Source organism: Portunus trituberculatus, chromosome 43, assembly GCF_017591435.1.
Source record: "Portunus trituberculatus isolate SZX2019 chromosome 43, ASM1759143v1, whole genome shotgun sequence".
NCBI classification, from domain to species: domain Eukaryota; kingdom Metazoa; phylum Arthropoda; class Malacostraca; order Decapoda; family Portunidae; genus Portunus; species Portunus trituberculatus.
In genome coordinates, this window is record NC_059297.1 from 10,447,729 (window position 1) to 10,465,717 (window position 17,989).

Below are 17,989 nucleotides of genomic sequence, written 5' to 3' on the forward strand. Positions count from 1 at the left end.
TGAGAGAAATGTAGACATCTTGTACATGTATGAAAAAGTATTAACATGTACACGGATGGACATAATAAAAGCAAGGACGTAGTAAATGGATAAAGATTGGCAGACCGGTATATATATATATATATATATATATATATATATATATATATATATATATATATATATATATATATATATATATATATATATATATATATATATATATAGAGAGAGAGAGAGAGAGAGAGAGAGAGAGAGAGAGAGAGAGAGAGAGAGAGAGAGAGAGAGAGAGAGAGAGAGAGAGAGAGAGAGAGAGAGAGAGAGAGAGAAAGAGAGAGAGATTCTCCACACAGATCCCTTTCGTGAGCATAGGATACCCTGCATGTGGCGGTGACTCGATCAGCACCGCACTCCACTGAAGGTACAACTCGCTGAGGTCAGAAGATTCTTTGGTGAAGACGCAACCCAGGAAGAAAGGGAGCGTTGAATGGAACGTCAGATGAAAAGCTCTGTCCAAGGACGAGTTCACAACATGCATATATAGATTTAGTTCATGAGCACAAGTCTATTTTCACTGTATATACTATTTGCCAAAGGTGTTCATCGACACAATTTTATCATCGGTGGGTATGGCGACAAATATTGACATAAACACGGACATGACACCGAGGGAAGTAACTGACGAAATAGATTCAAGGAGATGACGTCGAACACATCATGCTGCATTCTCCATAGTATTATTTCTCTTCCAACGAATAACAGAGGCTATCCACAGTTACTCAGGTACGGTAGGTCATCACACCAGGCCAGGGAGCCTGGGTCATACTGAGCTTTCCCGCCTGCACACATCTGGGTTGGGTCGGGGTTGGTAGCTTCTTCCTACTGTGGGAGATAGTTTAGTTTGGCTGTCTGGAGCGACCTGAGGTCCAAAGGGAAGAGCCGGACTGGGGTTTATGGTCTGCTCAAGCTTCTCCATTTCTCTTAGGCGCTTCAACGCTTTAGCTTTGCTTTCTTTAGCCACAGCTTTGGGTAGCGTATCAGGAAGTGGTGAAGGAGCAGCGTCATACATCTTAACGTTTGGTAATACTGGAGTACATTGACGGCTGCCCCTCCTGCTGTCAACACCTTGAGATTTCCTTGGTATGAACACTACCTCGCCCTGCTCACCATGCAACAGTGTTACTGTCCTGCCCAAATCAAGCTGCTCCTGTGTCATTGGGTGCCCCACGTCGTGGTCTGATTGTCCCCAAGCACCTGGATTAACTTCGGAGTCTCGGGAGGAAGAGGAGCGTGGTAGTTTTGCTGCTTTGGGAGTCGCTTCTCTTGATCTCCTTTCTGAGAGCAAACGTGACGAAGAAGATTCAGCGGGAGATATAGGAAGACATATTACCTCCGCTTGTGAGGTTGGGGACCTAGTGGCACAACTTGAGGGAGGCCGCGATGATCTACGAGAAGTTTCCCTCACACTCATGTCCCCCAAGGAAGAGGGCACACGTGGCTCTGACGGAGACCCTTTGAGTAGTCGTGACTCTGCAACGGAAGAAGGAACTAGGCGCACCTCTCGGCACGAAGATGGCAGCAGAAGAAGACCTTCTGCATCATCGGACGACACCTGGTACTCCTTGGACACAAAAGGTTTGAGTCGCACTTCCATTGGGGACGGGTTGGCGGACTGCATGTCTAGTGACGAGGGAGGCCGGGAACCAACGCCCACGTGGCTCATCGGAAGCAGATGAACCTCGGCGTCGGGCGTGACATGGGCAAGTGCCTCCCCTGGGGACAGCGTGACGTAGGAGCGACCGCTATCAGGGTACTGCCGGACGACGGCCGCCACGTTGCCTCCTGCCATCACCTGCAACTCCGAGTCAGACTCTGACTCAGATACCCCCGAGTCATAACTCTGAGAGTCATTGTTGGGAGCACCCTACCGAGGGAAGAGGAGGAGTTACCATGAGGACATAACAAACACGCAAGTTCCTGTTAGTTAAGTTCAAGTGACACACGCTTATTGCAGAAAAGCTCCCTGAGTGCGTTTGTCTCCAAAAGCAAGCTACACTTGAAGACAACTTATGAATCTTGAGATCAGCTTGTGTTAAAGGCCTGCCCCATGCGATGACTCATGTTAAGGGCCTCACCTGCCCGTCCCTATTGTGTTCGGGCACGGCGACGTCTTGCGAGGTTCTGCTCCCACGGCTGTGCGCACAGGAACATGGGCCGCCTTCGCCCCGCGCGTACATTCCCTGCCCTACTTGTTCACTGGAGCTGGAACCGCCTGTTCTGTGTACATGAACGCATGAGTGTCGTGTCGCGTGTGCCTGTAACATGTCCTCGTCATCGTCTGTGTTAAAACGTCCATGTTCATAGGAATCTTCGTAGTCTCGGTCATCCTCCTGATCACTAGGGATCACGTCCAGTCCAGGTCGCGGCCGCTGGATGGACGCCACCACGTCAGGGTCGAAGCCGTCCACTCCCACGCCGGGTGTCAGAGGCACTTCAGCGGCTGTGGGCTTGCGAGGACGGGGCCTCATCCTCCTGCAGAGCACCACGCCTACCACCAAGAGCAAGAGTAGGACAGCGACAAGACCCAGGAACGGCCCCAACCAGGGGAGGAATGTCTATTGGTGCCTCAGTATCTGGAGTAAGGAAACCTGGGACCCAAGGTATAAATAAATGTGAATATCTTATCATTCAATCTTATTTCGGATAAAGGAGGATTCATTAGACACCACCTTGGTCCAAAATAAGCATAAAATTCAGTTGAGAAAATCGTATTAAACTTTTAACTAATATACAAAAACATTTGATCATCGTATATACATTTAAAGATAACTCTTAAGCATTTAAAAAAAATATCACGTAATAACCGTGTGTCCATAGCCAACCGATCAACTTGCTTTCAATTAGATAGCAATGCTCACCTGGCGCGGCGTGGTGCTGGGCACTTGTCGTGTGAACCTCCATGGTGCGACCCTCACTCCTCCCTCTGGCGTTGTAAGCGGCGACCTTCACGCTGACGCTCACACCCGTGTGCAAGTCCTTCACGACCCACTCTGGGAAATCGCTGCAAGAAGAGATGACTCATCGTCACAATCACCACCACACTATATTTTCATCCACTACCACTACCACCGCTAGAATACAGCCGGCAAACAGCAACACTAAAAATGCCACCATCACCATCCAACAATATCATTATCTAAACCCACAAGGGTTATCACATCGGCGTGAATATTTAATATTATCCCTTTAACAAACATCTATTCCACTCAACTGGATGACAATACTCTTTTTAACCGAGATGCAAGAATTGATAGCTTTATCTAAGAGTGAATTATTTTCATGAAGGAAATAAAATACGATAATATCAACTGAACAGGTAAAAAGATATCGACAAGACGTCACCGATTATCTTGCTCATTGTGTGTGACAAAGGATTAGGAGTGTGTATACTACGTGTATGTGGGTGTGTGTGCGTATGTAAATGTGTGAGTCTTAGTGTGTTTTATTTCTTTCACATAATTTCTTTTATTTTCCGTAAGAGAGAGAGAGAGAGAGAGAGAGAGAGAGAGAGAGAGAGAGAGAGAGAGAGAGAGAGAGAGAGAGAGAGAGAGAGAGAGAGAGAGAGAGAGAGAGAGAGAGAGAGAGAGAGAGAGAGAGAGAGAGAAAGCAAACAACATGAAAAATCAAGAGTTTTCCCTTTCTTTCCACTGTAATAAAACCAAGACAAATGCAGGGAAGTTTACCTGGTCATGTTAGCCTTCAGAATCCCATCCTGCCATGCCTCCATGAAGAACTTTTGAGGCAAGCCACCGTCGAAGCCCTCCAGGCAGTTAATTGCAAGAGTGGCGGTGTCAGGGAGAGCCATGTCTTTAATGGGATTGACGGAGCAGTTGGTAGGGGTGTCTGGAGGCCCGGCAGGCACCAGGGTCACCACGCACGCTGTCTCCTGGCTGCCCACGTCATTAGCAGCCAGGCAGAGGAATCGTCCATAGTCGTCCGGGGTGTGTGGGGTAACTAACACACTGGAAGAGAGACCATCACTCCTCACGTCCTCCTCTGGTATCTCTTCCTCGCTGCCGTCCACCCGTTTCCTGTACCACGTCCACCTGATGCCATGGGTGGGCTCCGCTTCCACTAGGCACTTGACAGCTGCTGTTGAGCCTCGGGCAGCCCCCTGTGTCTTCTCCTGCCTGGCACCGGCGCACACTGGCACGTCTGTTGACAAAGGCGAGCAACTGGTGTCATTAGTGCATACCTGTAAAGCTGCACAAAGGGAAGTGAGGTGTAAGGGTAAGAAGTGCTAATGTGATCAATACTGTCTAGTGTTTTTTTTTTTATACCATGTGAGCTTTTCACGGGAATTTCTGGGCTAAACGGGATACTTTTTGTGGTATCTCCTATTCCAAAGCCCACACGCTAGGAAACCGTTGTCCCGAGTGAGGAAGCCCAACCTACACTCGGACCGTGGACAGGATTCGAACCCGTGCGCTTGGAGACCCCTCGGACCCCAAAGCACGCAGGGTTCCACTGTACCACGGCGGTTTAGTATTACTACTACTACTACTACTACTACTACTACAAATGCTCCTATTTTTGCTGCTTCTACTTTTGTTACTACTATACTATTACTACTAGTAATAATAATATCACCAATAATAATAATATTAACAATAAAAACAATAATATTAATAATAATAATAATAATAATAATAATAATAATAATAATAATAATAATAATAATAATAATAATAATAATAATAATAATAATAATAATAATAATAATAATAATAATAACAACAATAATGACAATAGTAATAACAACAACAACAACAACAATAATTACAATAATAATAATAATAATAATAATAATAATAATAATAATAATAATAATAATAACAATATACATATAATAATATATATTTTTCATACAACGGGAATATTGCCAAGGGCAACAAAAATAAATAAATAAATGAAAAAAAAAGGTCCATTTGATTGCGAGTTTCATTAAAGATAAGTAGAGTTAGTCAAACGTTTGGGACAAATGGCTTGAAACCTCTCTTAAAACAAGTCAAGTCGTAGGAAGTTGGAAATACAGATGCAGGCAGGGAGTTCCAAAGAATTCCAAAGGGAGTTTACCAGAGAAAGGTTTGAATGATTGAGAGTACTGGTTAACTCTTGCATTAAAAAGTTGAGAGGAAGAAGAAAGCCTTGTGCAGTGAAACCGCAGGAGGAGGGAAGGCATGCAGTTAACAAGTTCCAAAGAGCAGTTTGCATGAAAATAGCGATAAAAGATAGCAAGATATGCAACATTCTTGCGGTGAGAAAGAGGCTGAAGACAGTCAGTCATAGGAAAGGAGTTGATAAGACGAAGAATTATAACAATAATAACGATGAGTATATATATATATATATATATATATATATATATATATATATATATATATATATATATATATATATATATATATATATATATATATATATATATATATATATATATATATATATATATATATATATATATATATATATATATATATATATATATATATATATATATATATATATATATATATATATATATATATATATATATATATATATATATATATATATATATATATATATATATATATATATATATATATATATATATATATGTTAATAACTAATAATAACAAATGATAAAATGCAATAAACAAAGAAAAATGCAATAAACAAATGAATGAAAGAAATGAAGCAGGAGCAGCAGCAACAACAGCAAATAAACTAAAAAATAGATGAGGAAAAGGAAAAGAAAAACAAAAGGGAAATAGAGGAGAACGAATAAAGGAAGCAACATAAGCAAGATGAAATAAAATACACTATGAATTAAATCAAATGTAGACAAATTACAACTCAAAATACGTTTTCCATAAGACACCTCGACCTCTGCCTGTCTTTCTAGTAATTAATGACCCAGATTGAAAAAAACAAAACAAAAAAACTTATCGAAACCTTATCGAAACAGTTTCTGATGGAACAAAGTTTTTAAGCGCCATTGAGACAAATTAACCTACATCACAGATGGAATTACTAGTGATTACAAAAAAATATACCAACAATAACAAGAACTATGATCGGTGATGCAGTTGTTGTTGTTGCTGCTGCTGCTACTACTACCACCACCACAACTACATCAATAACAACAACATCAACTACTACTACTACTACTACTTCTATTATTACTACTGGTACTACTACTACTACTACTACTACTACTACTACTACTACTACTACTACTGCTACTATATCAATAACAACAACAACAGCTACTACTACTACTGCTACTTCTACTACTACTACTACTACTACTACTACTACTACTACTACTACTACTACTATTACTACTGTTGTTGCTGCTGTTGCTGCTGCTACTACTGCTGCTGCTTGAGGTGTTGCTGTCACTACTATAACTGATATTACTATTACGATACTATGATATTATTTCTTTTATCTGGAGCCTATGTAATGTTTGGAAAGTGGTTATTTGCATCTTTCCCCTACACTTGCTTTTATTACTCTGACACGTGTATCTTTCATGCATACGCATATGTATATCGGTGACTGCTGAGATCATTTACCATCCTGTTTTCCATTTCCAGGATATAATACATCCGTACCGTAATATATAAAAACACTTTAGGGTGAAAATTCATATTTATGGATCATTTCAGCTTTTCTTAATTAATATTAACTGGAAACGTTGCATTTAGCCAGCTTACACCAAGAGAGGGTTACTTTTTCATGAAAAAAATAAGTAAAAACAAAAATACTGAGCGAGCAATGAAATCAAAGTTTTTAAAGGTCTGATTATAATTTTCAATTCAGAAATTTAACAAATATATTTATACTCACGGTTGTATTTTGTATGACAGAATCTATAATGAGCAATAGTTTTTACAAACATAATGCCTTTACCAATTTCGTCTGAAGGCGCCATTAGTGAGGGGACAACGAGAAGAGAATTTTGTCAAAGACTCACTTGATATCAAGTGAAGCACTTAGTTGTATTCATTAATTCACTGTTTTTATAAGATACTTGCCGGATATGAATTTCGAAAATACGAGAAAATACTAAGTTTTACGTATTCATTTTAAAAAAAGAAAAATAGTGACACTTTAGAATATTTCACATTGTAAAGTACGAGTATTTGAAGCTGCGCGACTGAAAATAATGTACGCCTGATCACTACATTAGTGTATACACACACATGCCAGCACGCGCACGCACGCGCACACACACACACACACACACACACACACACACACACACACACACACACACACACACACACACACACACACACACACGGATTTAAAATGTACGGCAGTAATGTTCACTCGATACATTCTTTGGTGTGAAAACATTTTGCTTAGTTTCATAGTTATTCAGATCTCAGACTTCTATAATTTCTATCAATTAAGCAGATATCTCAAAGCTACATATACTCTAAACATTGCCTCGGGTCTCGTTACATAAGGGAAGGGAAACTATGTCACTAGAAACCATCTTATTCTCAACAGAACCCAAAAGCAAAACACGTGTGACGTGGAGGCAAGGCAAGTGTTTATTCTTCGTGTCTCTTTTGCTTTCCTTCGCTGCGTGATTATTCCTTGATCCCTATTTCTGATTTTTACAGCTACATCTCGTCCATCTTCACTGGGCGATTCTTCTGCGTTAATTCTTCTCCGTGTCACTTCTCATTCTTCGCAGATTACACATTCTGCCTTTACTTCAACATCCCTCTTCGCACTGATCTTTTATCCTCAGTTTTTCCTCCCCTTTTGTCTCTGTTCCCTTCCCGTATCATCAGGTGTTGGCGATAGCTCCTCTCCTTCGGCATCACTGCTTCCCCAGATATCCTTCCCCTCCTCTCATTGTCTTTTATTACAGCCATCATCAAAGTTGCCTCTCAGTTGCCCTCGCCCTCCTGACGGGAAAACAAAGCCAATACGACCTGACCTAACTGAACACCCCAAAGCTCCACTTGAGGCAAACCAATACTCTGATTGGTTAAACAGCAATAAATTATCGTTAAACGTTGACACAGCCGCATATGACACACTCACAAAATGTTTATATCAAGATTAGCAACTCAGTAATTAAAGTTAATAACAAAATGTGTGTGTGTGTGTGTGTGTGTGTGTGTGTGTGTGTGTGTGTGTGTGTGTGTGTGTGTGTGTGTGTGTGTGTGTGTGTGTGTTTACTCTTACATCGGCTACAACTAAGAATATGTATTTAGTTACTATTTTTTTTTTATATCTAGCGACTACTAACACAACAGGACACACATTCCATAGAGCCCAGAGATCAATGGACAAGGGCTATTGTATATATACTGGATCTATTTGTATTGTCTTTATTTCTTCATAACTGCTGAAAATAAAGGTTGGCTTGATATCGCGAGGCATTGCAAAATTAATCAAATGTGAAAATAGCTGGTTTTTCCTGATTTTGACTTTATTGGAATTTTTTGTGAAGCTAAAACTTGCGAGCATATTTATCTATGAACTAAAGTGAAGCAAATATAATTGTTTTTTTTCCAGATATTGTTCCGATATTTTGTCGCCATAAATCTCGAAAGACTAATTTTAACGTGTATACTAACGGTGAGCAAAAACCACATCAAGTCATTTTCCGCAAGTCTTTCATGATCCAGTTATTCTTCTCTCCTCCTGCCACAAGGTTGTTGAAAAATCAGTATATGAAGGAAAGATTAATCTAATGAGTGTGTAACAAAACTCCTATTGCATCGTTCCTACATCTGTGATAGGAACGCGTCACTCCTTTTCTCCCTCACTCCTTCCCTACATCCCTCATCCCATACTTTAGAATTTAAGTTTAGACCAGAGAAATCAAGAACTTGACTCATGAAAATAAACTACTTCACACTTTACTCAAAGACCGACTCTGAAACCAAATTCTTTCCTCTTTACTATTCGACAACGTAAACCCCATCAAGAAACACGAGTATTTTTTTCTTTCTTTTCTCAGATTCACCGTGAAACTAACCTTTCTCTCCTGCTCACATAATTCCTTTCTTTGAGAGTTAATTCTTCAAAAAGCTCTGACTCTTGAGGGGAAAGATGCGAATACATCCTTTGTACAAAAAGGTCTCAGAAATTTCAAGGAAAATTGGTGATGATGTAGGTGCACGAGAGCTGCATCCCTTGTGCCCCTGGGTCTAATTAAGCTGCTGTGGAGGTCCTCGGCGTGTGTACGTAAAGACTTCACTACCTTCTCTAGCTGGCTCCCTGCGCTAGAGGTTGTGTTAATTTCAGCAAACAAGAGTTTCATATTTTTTCGTCCTCTGTCCTGGATATCAAGAGAGAGAGAGAGAGAGAGAGAGAGAGAGAGAGAGAGAGAGAGAGAGAGAGAGAGAGAGAGAGAGAGAGAGAGAGAGAGAGAGAGAGAGAGAGAGAGAGAGAGAGAGAGAGAGAGAGAGAGAGAGAGAGAGAGAGAGAGAGAGAGAGAGAGAGAGAGAGAGAGAGAGAGAGAGAGAGAGAGAGAGAGAGAGAGAGAGAGAGAGAGAGAGAGAGAGAGAGAGAGAGAGAGAGAGAGAGAGAGAGAGAGAGAGAGAGAGAGAGAGAGAGAGTGGTTGTGGACACACACACACACACACACACACACACACACACACACACACACACACACACACACACACACACACAGATAGATAGATAGATAGATAGTTTATTGACCACATCAAAACAAATTATAATATACATATACAACTAACTTCCTAAACTAAATTAACAATAAACATTTAACTAACATTTGGATGTAGTCCACAAATATAATCTACACATAAAATTTACCTTTTAATTATACATTCCTAAGATATCATGAATGATTTTACAACATGTGTCATGGGGGATATCAGGTGAAAATAGTTCTTCAAGGGTGGTAACATTATACCTCACTCTGATGTTTCCTGTTATAGAACAGTCCTCAACCACGTGCCTCTCTGTCTGAACTCCTCTGCCACATACACACACGTTCTTCAAAAGGAAGGTGGCCACGACCTCGTGTATTCCAACGGCCGGTTTCTACGATAAGATTGTGGCCGCTTACTCGGAAACGAGTAAACGCTATGCGGTCGGACTCGTTTATCAGATGTCTATTTGTATATATGTCGTGTACCGACAAGCTTGGATTGATCTTTCTATATATAGTACACCTTGATGAATTAGAATTCTCTATTACATTATGTACATTACTCGTTAAAGAGGTCGGGTCGGGAGGATCATTATCAATGAAATTTTTAATTAATTTGCCCATGTGCGTGTTTGTGCTGGTCACCATTCGGATGGAAAGTGCTAATGGGTCATCTGATATACTTGACCTCTGAGACCACATACTACTAAAAAACTTATGTTGTTTGAACTTAATCAAATCTGGGAGCAGAGGGTAGCCAGCTTCAGCATAACAGATCAAGTTTGATGTTGTTTTCCTGATCCCAAGTAGTTGTTTAATACCCCAATCATACAGCTTAATAGCAGGCTTGATATCAGCCCACTCCAATCCTTCTAACTACCGCCCTATAGCTTTGATTTCCTGCCTTTCTAAAGCCTTTGAGTCTATCCTTAATAGGAAGATAATGAGGCATCTATCAGCTCACAACCTTCTCTCTGATTGCCAGTATGGTTTCCGTAAAGGCAGATCTACTGGTGATCTTCTTACTTTCCTAACTGAATCTTGGTCATCCTCTTTTAGGGACTTCGGTGAAACCTTTGCTGTCGGCCTTGACATATCGAAAGCCTTCGATAGAGTCTGGCACAAATCTTTAATTTCTAAACTACCCTCCTACGGATTCTATCCTTCTCTCTGTACCTTCATCTCCAGTTTCCTTTCCGATCGTTCTATTGCTGCTGTAGTAGACGGTCACTGTTCTTCCCTAAAACTATCAACAGTGGTGTTCCACAGGGTTCTGTCCTATCACCCACTCTCTTTCTATTATTCATCAATGATCTCCTAAATCTGACTCAATGCCCTATCCACTCCTATGCTGATGATACCACCTTGCATTATTCAACAGCGTTCAACAGACGCCCAACCCAACAACAATTAAATGACTCAAGGCGAGATGCTATAGGACGCCTAACTTCTGATCTTTCACTTGTTTCTGATTGGGGCAGAGAAAACCTGGTTTTGTTCAATGCCTCAAAAACTCAATTTCTACAACTATCTACTCGACATAACCTTCCAGACAACTATCCTCTCTTCTTCAATAACACTCAACTTCCCTCTCCTCTACATTAAACACACTCGGTCTATCCTTCACTAAAAATCTAAACTGGAAATTTCACATCTCTACTCTTGCTAAATCAGCTTCCAAGAAGTTAGGTGTCCTGTGGCGTCTTCGTCCATTTTCTCTCCCTCCCAGCTGCTTGCTCTGTACAGGGCCTTATCCGCCCGTGTATGGAGTATGGCTCTCATGTCTGGGGGGGATCCACACACACAGCTTTACTAAACAAGGTGGAATCTAAAGCTTTTCGTCTTATCAACTCTTCTCCTCTAACTGACTGTCTTGATTCTTTAAGTCACCGCCGCAATGTTGCATCTTTATCTGTCTTCTACCGCTGTTTTCATGCTGTCTGCTCTTCTGAACTTGCTAACTGCATGCCTTCCCCCTCCTGCGGCCTCGCTGCACAAGACTCTCTACTTCTTCTCATCCCTATTCTGTCCATCTTCCTAATGCAAGAGTTAACCAGTATCTTCACTCCTTCATTCCCTACACTGGTAAACTCTGGAACTCTCTACCTGTGTCTGTATTTCCACCTGCCTATGACTTAAACTCTTTCAAAAGAGGAGTGTCAAGACACCTCTTACGTTAACTGGACCCTCCTTTTAGATTTTTTTGTTTTTTCTCTTTCTCCTACTTTCCTCTTAACAGGGCCTGGCAACCAGCGGGATTTTTTTTTCCAACACTTTGTTTTCCCTTGGCCAGTGCCCTTGTAATGTAAAAAAAAAAAAAAAAAAAAAAAAAAAAAAAAAGCCCCTACCCAGGACTCACATCCATACAGCAGGGACGACATCATGGCAGCATCGAGGACTCGTCGCTTTACAACAAAAGAAATATTGTTTTTCTTGAGAAAGGACACATACTTTAATACGTGGGACAGTTTTCTTTTAGCATGCGCCCGGACACACACACACACACACACACACACACACACACACACACACACACACACACACACACACACACACACATACACGGAGGAAGTTAAATAAAGCGAGATTCTGAAATGAAAGACAACGACAAATATAAACGAGCGAGAAAGAGGAAGCAATTCGCAGCCACCCACGCCAAGATAGGTGAACAGACTAGAGAAACAGGAACGATTAGCAGAGTGCTACCAAAAAAAAAAAAAAAAATGAATGGCAAACACTTTGAAGGAAACAAAATGAGCGACAAGTTGTATGAGAGATAATAAAGATGCACTACCTTCCACTCTTAATGAAAAGGAAAATAAAAATAAATATACATGTTTAACAATGATAAAATGATATCAGTTATATCACCGCAAAAAAAAAAAAAATAAAACTCAGAGCATCTGCCGTTTTCATGCTTCTTCAAATTCAATATATTCAATAGTTATAAGAGTAATTGAATATGTTATCCCGGAATTAAATAAGCGAAGGTAAATTATTTGAATGACAGTAGCTTCAAAATATTCTATCGAATATACTTACTTACATGTTTTATAAGTAATACAAAGAAAACTTATGTCTTATGTGTGCGTGCGTGCGTGAGTGCGTGTCCACGCCTTTTTGTTTGCCTGTCTTCCTTTCTTAACAAAAGAAAAGTGAGTAAATGAGTATGTGAGTAAATATATATATATATATATATATATATATATATATATATATATATATATATATATATATATATATATATATATATATATATATATATATATATATATATATATATATATATATATATATATATATATATATATATATATATGTGTGTGTGTGTGTGTGTGTGTGTGTGTGTGTGTGTGTGTGTTTTAGTAGATAGTGAAGAAAAATAAACAAGAAAATTAATGAATACATATGTACATATATAAATGAGTAGTTAAACAATTCTTTCGGGTAAATATATAGCTAAATTAAGTAAAGAATCATGCACAGCCAACCCTGGTTATAAAACATGCATTATAAACTTCCCAAACACTGTGAGGATAAATTCAAAAATTATTTGGTAGTGTTTGCTGCAAATTATCATTGTTAAGGGAATTTTCTCAGCAATAACACACAATTCTGCTAGTATTACTGATGGAAGAGTGGTGAAGGAAAAGTTTCTGAAACACCATTTTCTATTGATCGGGAACCGGAAAGATATAGCTCACTTAATCTCTGTCTTTTGGTGGCACATATCATTAAATATCTGCTCCTGTATATCTTCACATTGTAACATCATATAGAGAACAAAACTGAAAAAAATAAAAATGAACTACTGCTTATGAAATAGAAAGAAAACAAATATGTACGTGCAAATTCTGAGCATGATTTCAACATGGAACATTTCATGAATGGGCACTTAGCGCAATACCACATGTAGAAAAAGGCCTTACAGAGCCACTACCATCAGCATCCAAGCTCGTATATTCAATGTGCTCCACTACCCTCATACTGAGTTACTCACGCCTGACGGAGAGAAGAACGGCGTTGCTGGTGACCCGACCTTCGTTGTTTGCTGCCGTGCATGTGTACGACCCAGACTGCTCTCTCTGCAGTTGCCTCAGCACCAGATTGAGGCCGTTCATCACAACACCGGCGCTCATGTTGTGCACCAGCTCCACACCCTGAAAAACAGCCCAGCACTGCGGTGAGAGGACAAATCGAGAAACTTATCGCCAGGTAGCTGCAGGCTACTCTATGTCTCTGTGGACAGGACGAGTCAATCGAGGACCAGAACATGGGGTTAGTTAGGCACCACACCCAGCATGCACAGTAAACAGGCCTCAAAGCAGAGTTCAAATTCCGCCGACATAAAAGTCTCTATGAAGTGAACTCGCAAATCACGATAAAAGTTGAACAGGACAACAGGTTCAGCTGAATGAAATATGACTTCAAATAAAATTGCTATTCGTTGGAATCTGACTAATTTATCAGAGCAAGTGAAATCGGAAAAAAATGAAAATACATTTTATCTTTTCTACACCTATGGATTATGCAGTGAAATGAAAGACAAGGATTATATAACAATTTAAAAAAAAAAAAAATGTTATCTAGTTATTTCATATGTTTTATATTTTTTGTGTATATACAAAGGAGTCTGCTGTCTTAATGTCTCGAGTCTCGAGTTACAGGTGTATTATAGTAATCTGTGGAAGGCGTACATGTGAGGTTAGATGTGCTCCATGATGACGTTAATTTATTGCATTTTTTTTTTCACTTGCGGTATTAGCACAGAAGAATGCATGTGTAAACACTCTGAGGTGTGAGTGAAGATTGAGCTTATAATAAAAAGAGCAGGGAAACACCAGGAAATTCGGGCAGAAGTGAAAATGAAAAGAAAAACGCCTGGTAAAGAAATAAAAAAAAATCTCAAATGAAAAGCCTTGGGTAGAGAGGCAGAAGGAGTGTGAAGAGACCGGAGGAATGAGAGGTGAAGAGAGAGAGAGAGAGAGAGAGAGAGAGAGAGAGAGAGAGAGAGAGAGAGAGAGAGAGAGAGAGAGAGAGAGAGAGAGAGAGAGAGAGAGAGAGAGAGAGAGAGAGAGAGAGAGAGAGAGAGAGAGAGAGAGAGAGAGAGAGAGGTGGGGAGGTGAAGGAAGCGGTGCAAAGCTGAACAGAGTAGAGAAGGGAATGTATTAATAAACGAAGGAAAGCAAAAAGGAGAAAGAAAAGGAAAAGAAGAACGAAAATAGAACATGAGAACAACAACGTCGAGCTCTATTGAAGGAGACTCACGTTGTGCCGCCAGTCAACGCGGTGGAAGGACGGATTTGCCTCAATGCTGCACTCGAAATAGGCGTCGTCTCCTTCCTTGATGCGGTCTGCTTTCATGGATCGACCCAGCGACAATCCCACCACGGGAGCGTCTGTGACGAAGGGAGATAGAGTGAGAAACAGCAACACATATGTGCAGGATGTAGAAACAAAAGAGAATAAGTTAGTATTTTCTCTAACTGGAAAGCAATACACACACACAAAAAAAATACAGAATAAATAAGGTTTAGAAGAAAAAAAATGACATTAAATCCCGGTGGATATATGAAGAGCAGTAATCTGAAGAGGTTAAACAATGAGCTGAAATACTTAGCGTTAGTTTACATGCTATGAAAGGATCTATCATTTCTTCCTTCAGCCAATGCACGGTGACGCTGAATGAAATCGTATTACGTGTAGCACCTAGCTCTTCTGCTGTATAAACACGGGAATTACTTGCTGAGTGTCAATCCCACTCAACTGATTGATTGGGAAGATTAAGGAGACGGCCGCAAGTCTCGTCACGTGGAAAAGGAGGTTGACATTGTGAAACTAGTTTGAAAATAGGAAGATTGAACGTAAACCTTTCACTGGAGTGATAATCCGATGAAATACTTACTTCTTGAGTGGATCCCGCAACCTGTGATGTATTACGTAGCTTTTCCCTGCATATATTCAATGATACTCCTCACAGTACTCAGTCATCCTAAGCAATAAACATCCATCCACATTCGCCTATCGTCGCCTTTCATAGTGCTCTTAATGAAGAGTGTACGATGAAAGATGGATGGAGGGTTGTCGCGGTGATGGGAGATGGATGGATGGGCCGTGGCAAAGACATCAGGCATTGGGAATAAAATTTACGAGCAGGATGAGAGCGGATGAGTGACAGACACTTCGCAGAAAAGGATTGAGTGTGAATGAGAGGCGGCAAGTGGAGCGATAGTTAGGTGAATGTGCGGCAAGTGGTGGAAGGGAGGGATGGCAGGCGGCTGTGGACGACCAACGGAACGAGTAATCCAGTGAGAGGCTTCAGGACACTTGGGTTGTTAAAGAGAACAGGAGACTGGGATCCAATTAACACTTCCCACTTCCACTTCACCCCCATTCCTTCTCTCTCTCTCTCTCTCTCTCTCTCTCTCTCTCTCTCTCTCTCTCTCTCTCTCTCTCTCTCTCTCTCTCATTCGTTCCTTTCTCCTCCCTGTCCGTCCTTCAAAACACAGGTGAGTTCCAGCGTTTAAATGATTTTTCCCACGTCATTTCTCTATTCCTCAGCCGCAAACATGTCTTTTCATTTCTCCCAATTTATCAGGTTGCCGTCTGCGCCTCTCCTTCCTTGCTATAACCACACATCTATACCCCTGCTCTCCTTTCTCCGTCTCTCCTCACTCCCGCCCTCACACCTCCTTTCTTCGTACCCCACACATCTATTTCAGCTCTCTCTCTCTCTCTCTCTCTCTCTCTCTCTCTCTCTCTCTCTCTCTCTCTCTCTTACACTTGCCTGCTCCTCACTCCATACACCTGCCTCCACCTCTCGCCCACGAAACACCCAACAAATCAATGCTAAGGGTCGTTTTCCCATGAAATATTTCCCTTCACGTTGACGGGAAATCTCTCCAGCGCGAATCTCCGTTCTCAGCCCAACACCTACACATCGTTTAGGTGGTCGGCTCTCTCTCCTCTCCTCTCCTATCCTCTCCTTTCCTCAGCCGCTCCTCTCTCTCTCTCTCTCTCTCTCTCTCTCTCTCTCTCTCTGGGGACGAATTCAGTCTGTCCAAATCAACTATTTTCGTCTGTTACTTGCCTCTGCTTTTGGTAATGACTTCCTTCATTTTTCGCCACACTGTTCTTCCTAAAACGCTCGTGAATGTGAATTTGTGAAGAGTGAATTGCTGCTGAAATAGACGCAGGATGTACAGGTCACCGTGCGTCCTGCTCCCAAATCATTGAGTTATCCCCAGTATCGATGATGATGTGGTGGTCTTAATATAGATCTATATTTGGAAACTCAGCTACAGTTGTACATTAACAGTGCCAAAATCTTCAAAAAATTAAAGGATAATAAATGAGTTGTTTGTTTATTCTCTTCATTAACAAACTAAATTTTCAGATTTCTCTGCACTCAATCTATCCATCTGAGTGAATTCTGTGGACAAGGAGGCACAGATATTGATTTTGTTGTTCTAGGATGTTTTGTGTTATTAATTTTTATGGTATCGTCCTGTTGTTGGATTTTTGTGCTTGGGAAAATATCATCTACAGGTGTAAAGAAATTCCATCTTGACAAGGTGACTCACTTTCTTGAAGCAAGTTACATATTTGTCCTCCTCTAACCAGAACACACACACACACACACACACACACACACACACACACACACACACACACACACACACACACACACTCTGTCTGTCTATATGTATGTATAGCAGTCTCTCTCTCTCTCTCTCTCTCTCTCTCTCTCTCTCTCTCTCTCTCTCTCTCTCTCTCTCTCTCTCTCTCTCTCTCTCTCTCTCTCTCTCCATATATTAAGTAATCTAATCCACCAGAAGTAGTATGTCCACCGAAATTATTCCATAGCTTTTACTATCAATGTTCAATATTTGATGAAACAAAGTACAAATATGAGACAAGAAATTGTCACATTTTTATCGAGAAAAATGAATGTTTGCATGAAGCAGACGAGTAATCCTATATAAGGGCTTTACCACTTTTCGATTTCTTTAAGAAAAACTGAATATTTTTCAACTTTACCTCGACCTAAGTGAATTCAAACAAAGCTTGGCAAACCTGCGAGGGACAAATCTACATAGAATAACCAAGTAACAACAAAGTATTATGTCCTCCCGATGTAAATGTTGCAATTAATAACAATTCCTTATAGACCAGGCGCTTCGTTCAGCACTGTCACGTGTGCAAGTTAGGAAAATTGCTTCGTTTCGGTGAACCATCAAAGTGGTGCTTTAGATTCACTAACGAATGATTAAAGCAGTCGATCTGGCAGTTACTGCGTGTCATTGCTAA

General features: G+C 40.6%; 1 protein-coding gene across 1 annotated transcript in view; it reads right to left on the reverse strand.

The window, feature by feature from the left end:
- Window positions 1-265: 265 nt before the first annotated feature.
- The window catches only part of LOC123517974, a 203,829-nt gene continuing 186,105 nt past the window's right edge, over window positions 266-17,989 (reverse strand). Inside the window, 7 exon segments of the mRNA XM_045278477.1 lie at window positions 266-1,903; window positions 2,115-2,567; window positions 2,569-2,612; window positions 2,898-3,040; window positions 3,723-4,194; window positions 13,680-13,839; window positions 14,948-15,078. Of these exon segments, the coding sequence (XP_045134412.1) occupies window positions 800-1,903; window positions 2,115-2,567; window positions 2,569-2,612; window positions 2,898-3,040; window positions 3,723-4,194; window positions 13,680-13,839; window positions 14,948-15,078 (2,507 nt within the window). The 3' untranslated portion in view covers window positions 266-799.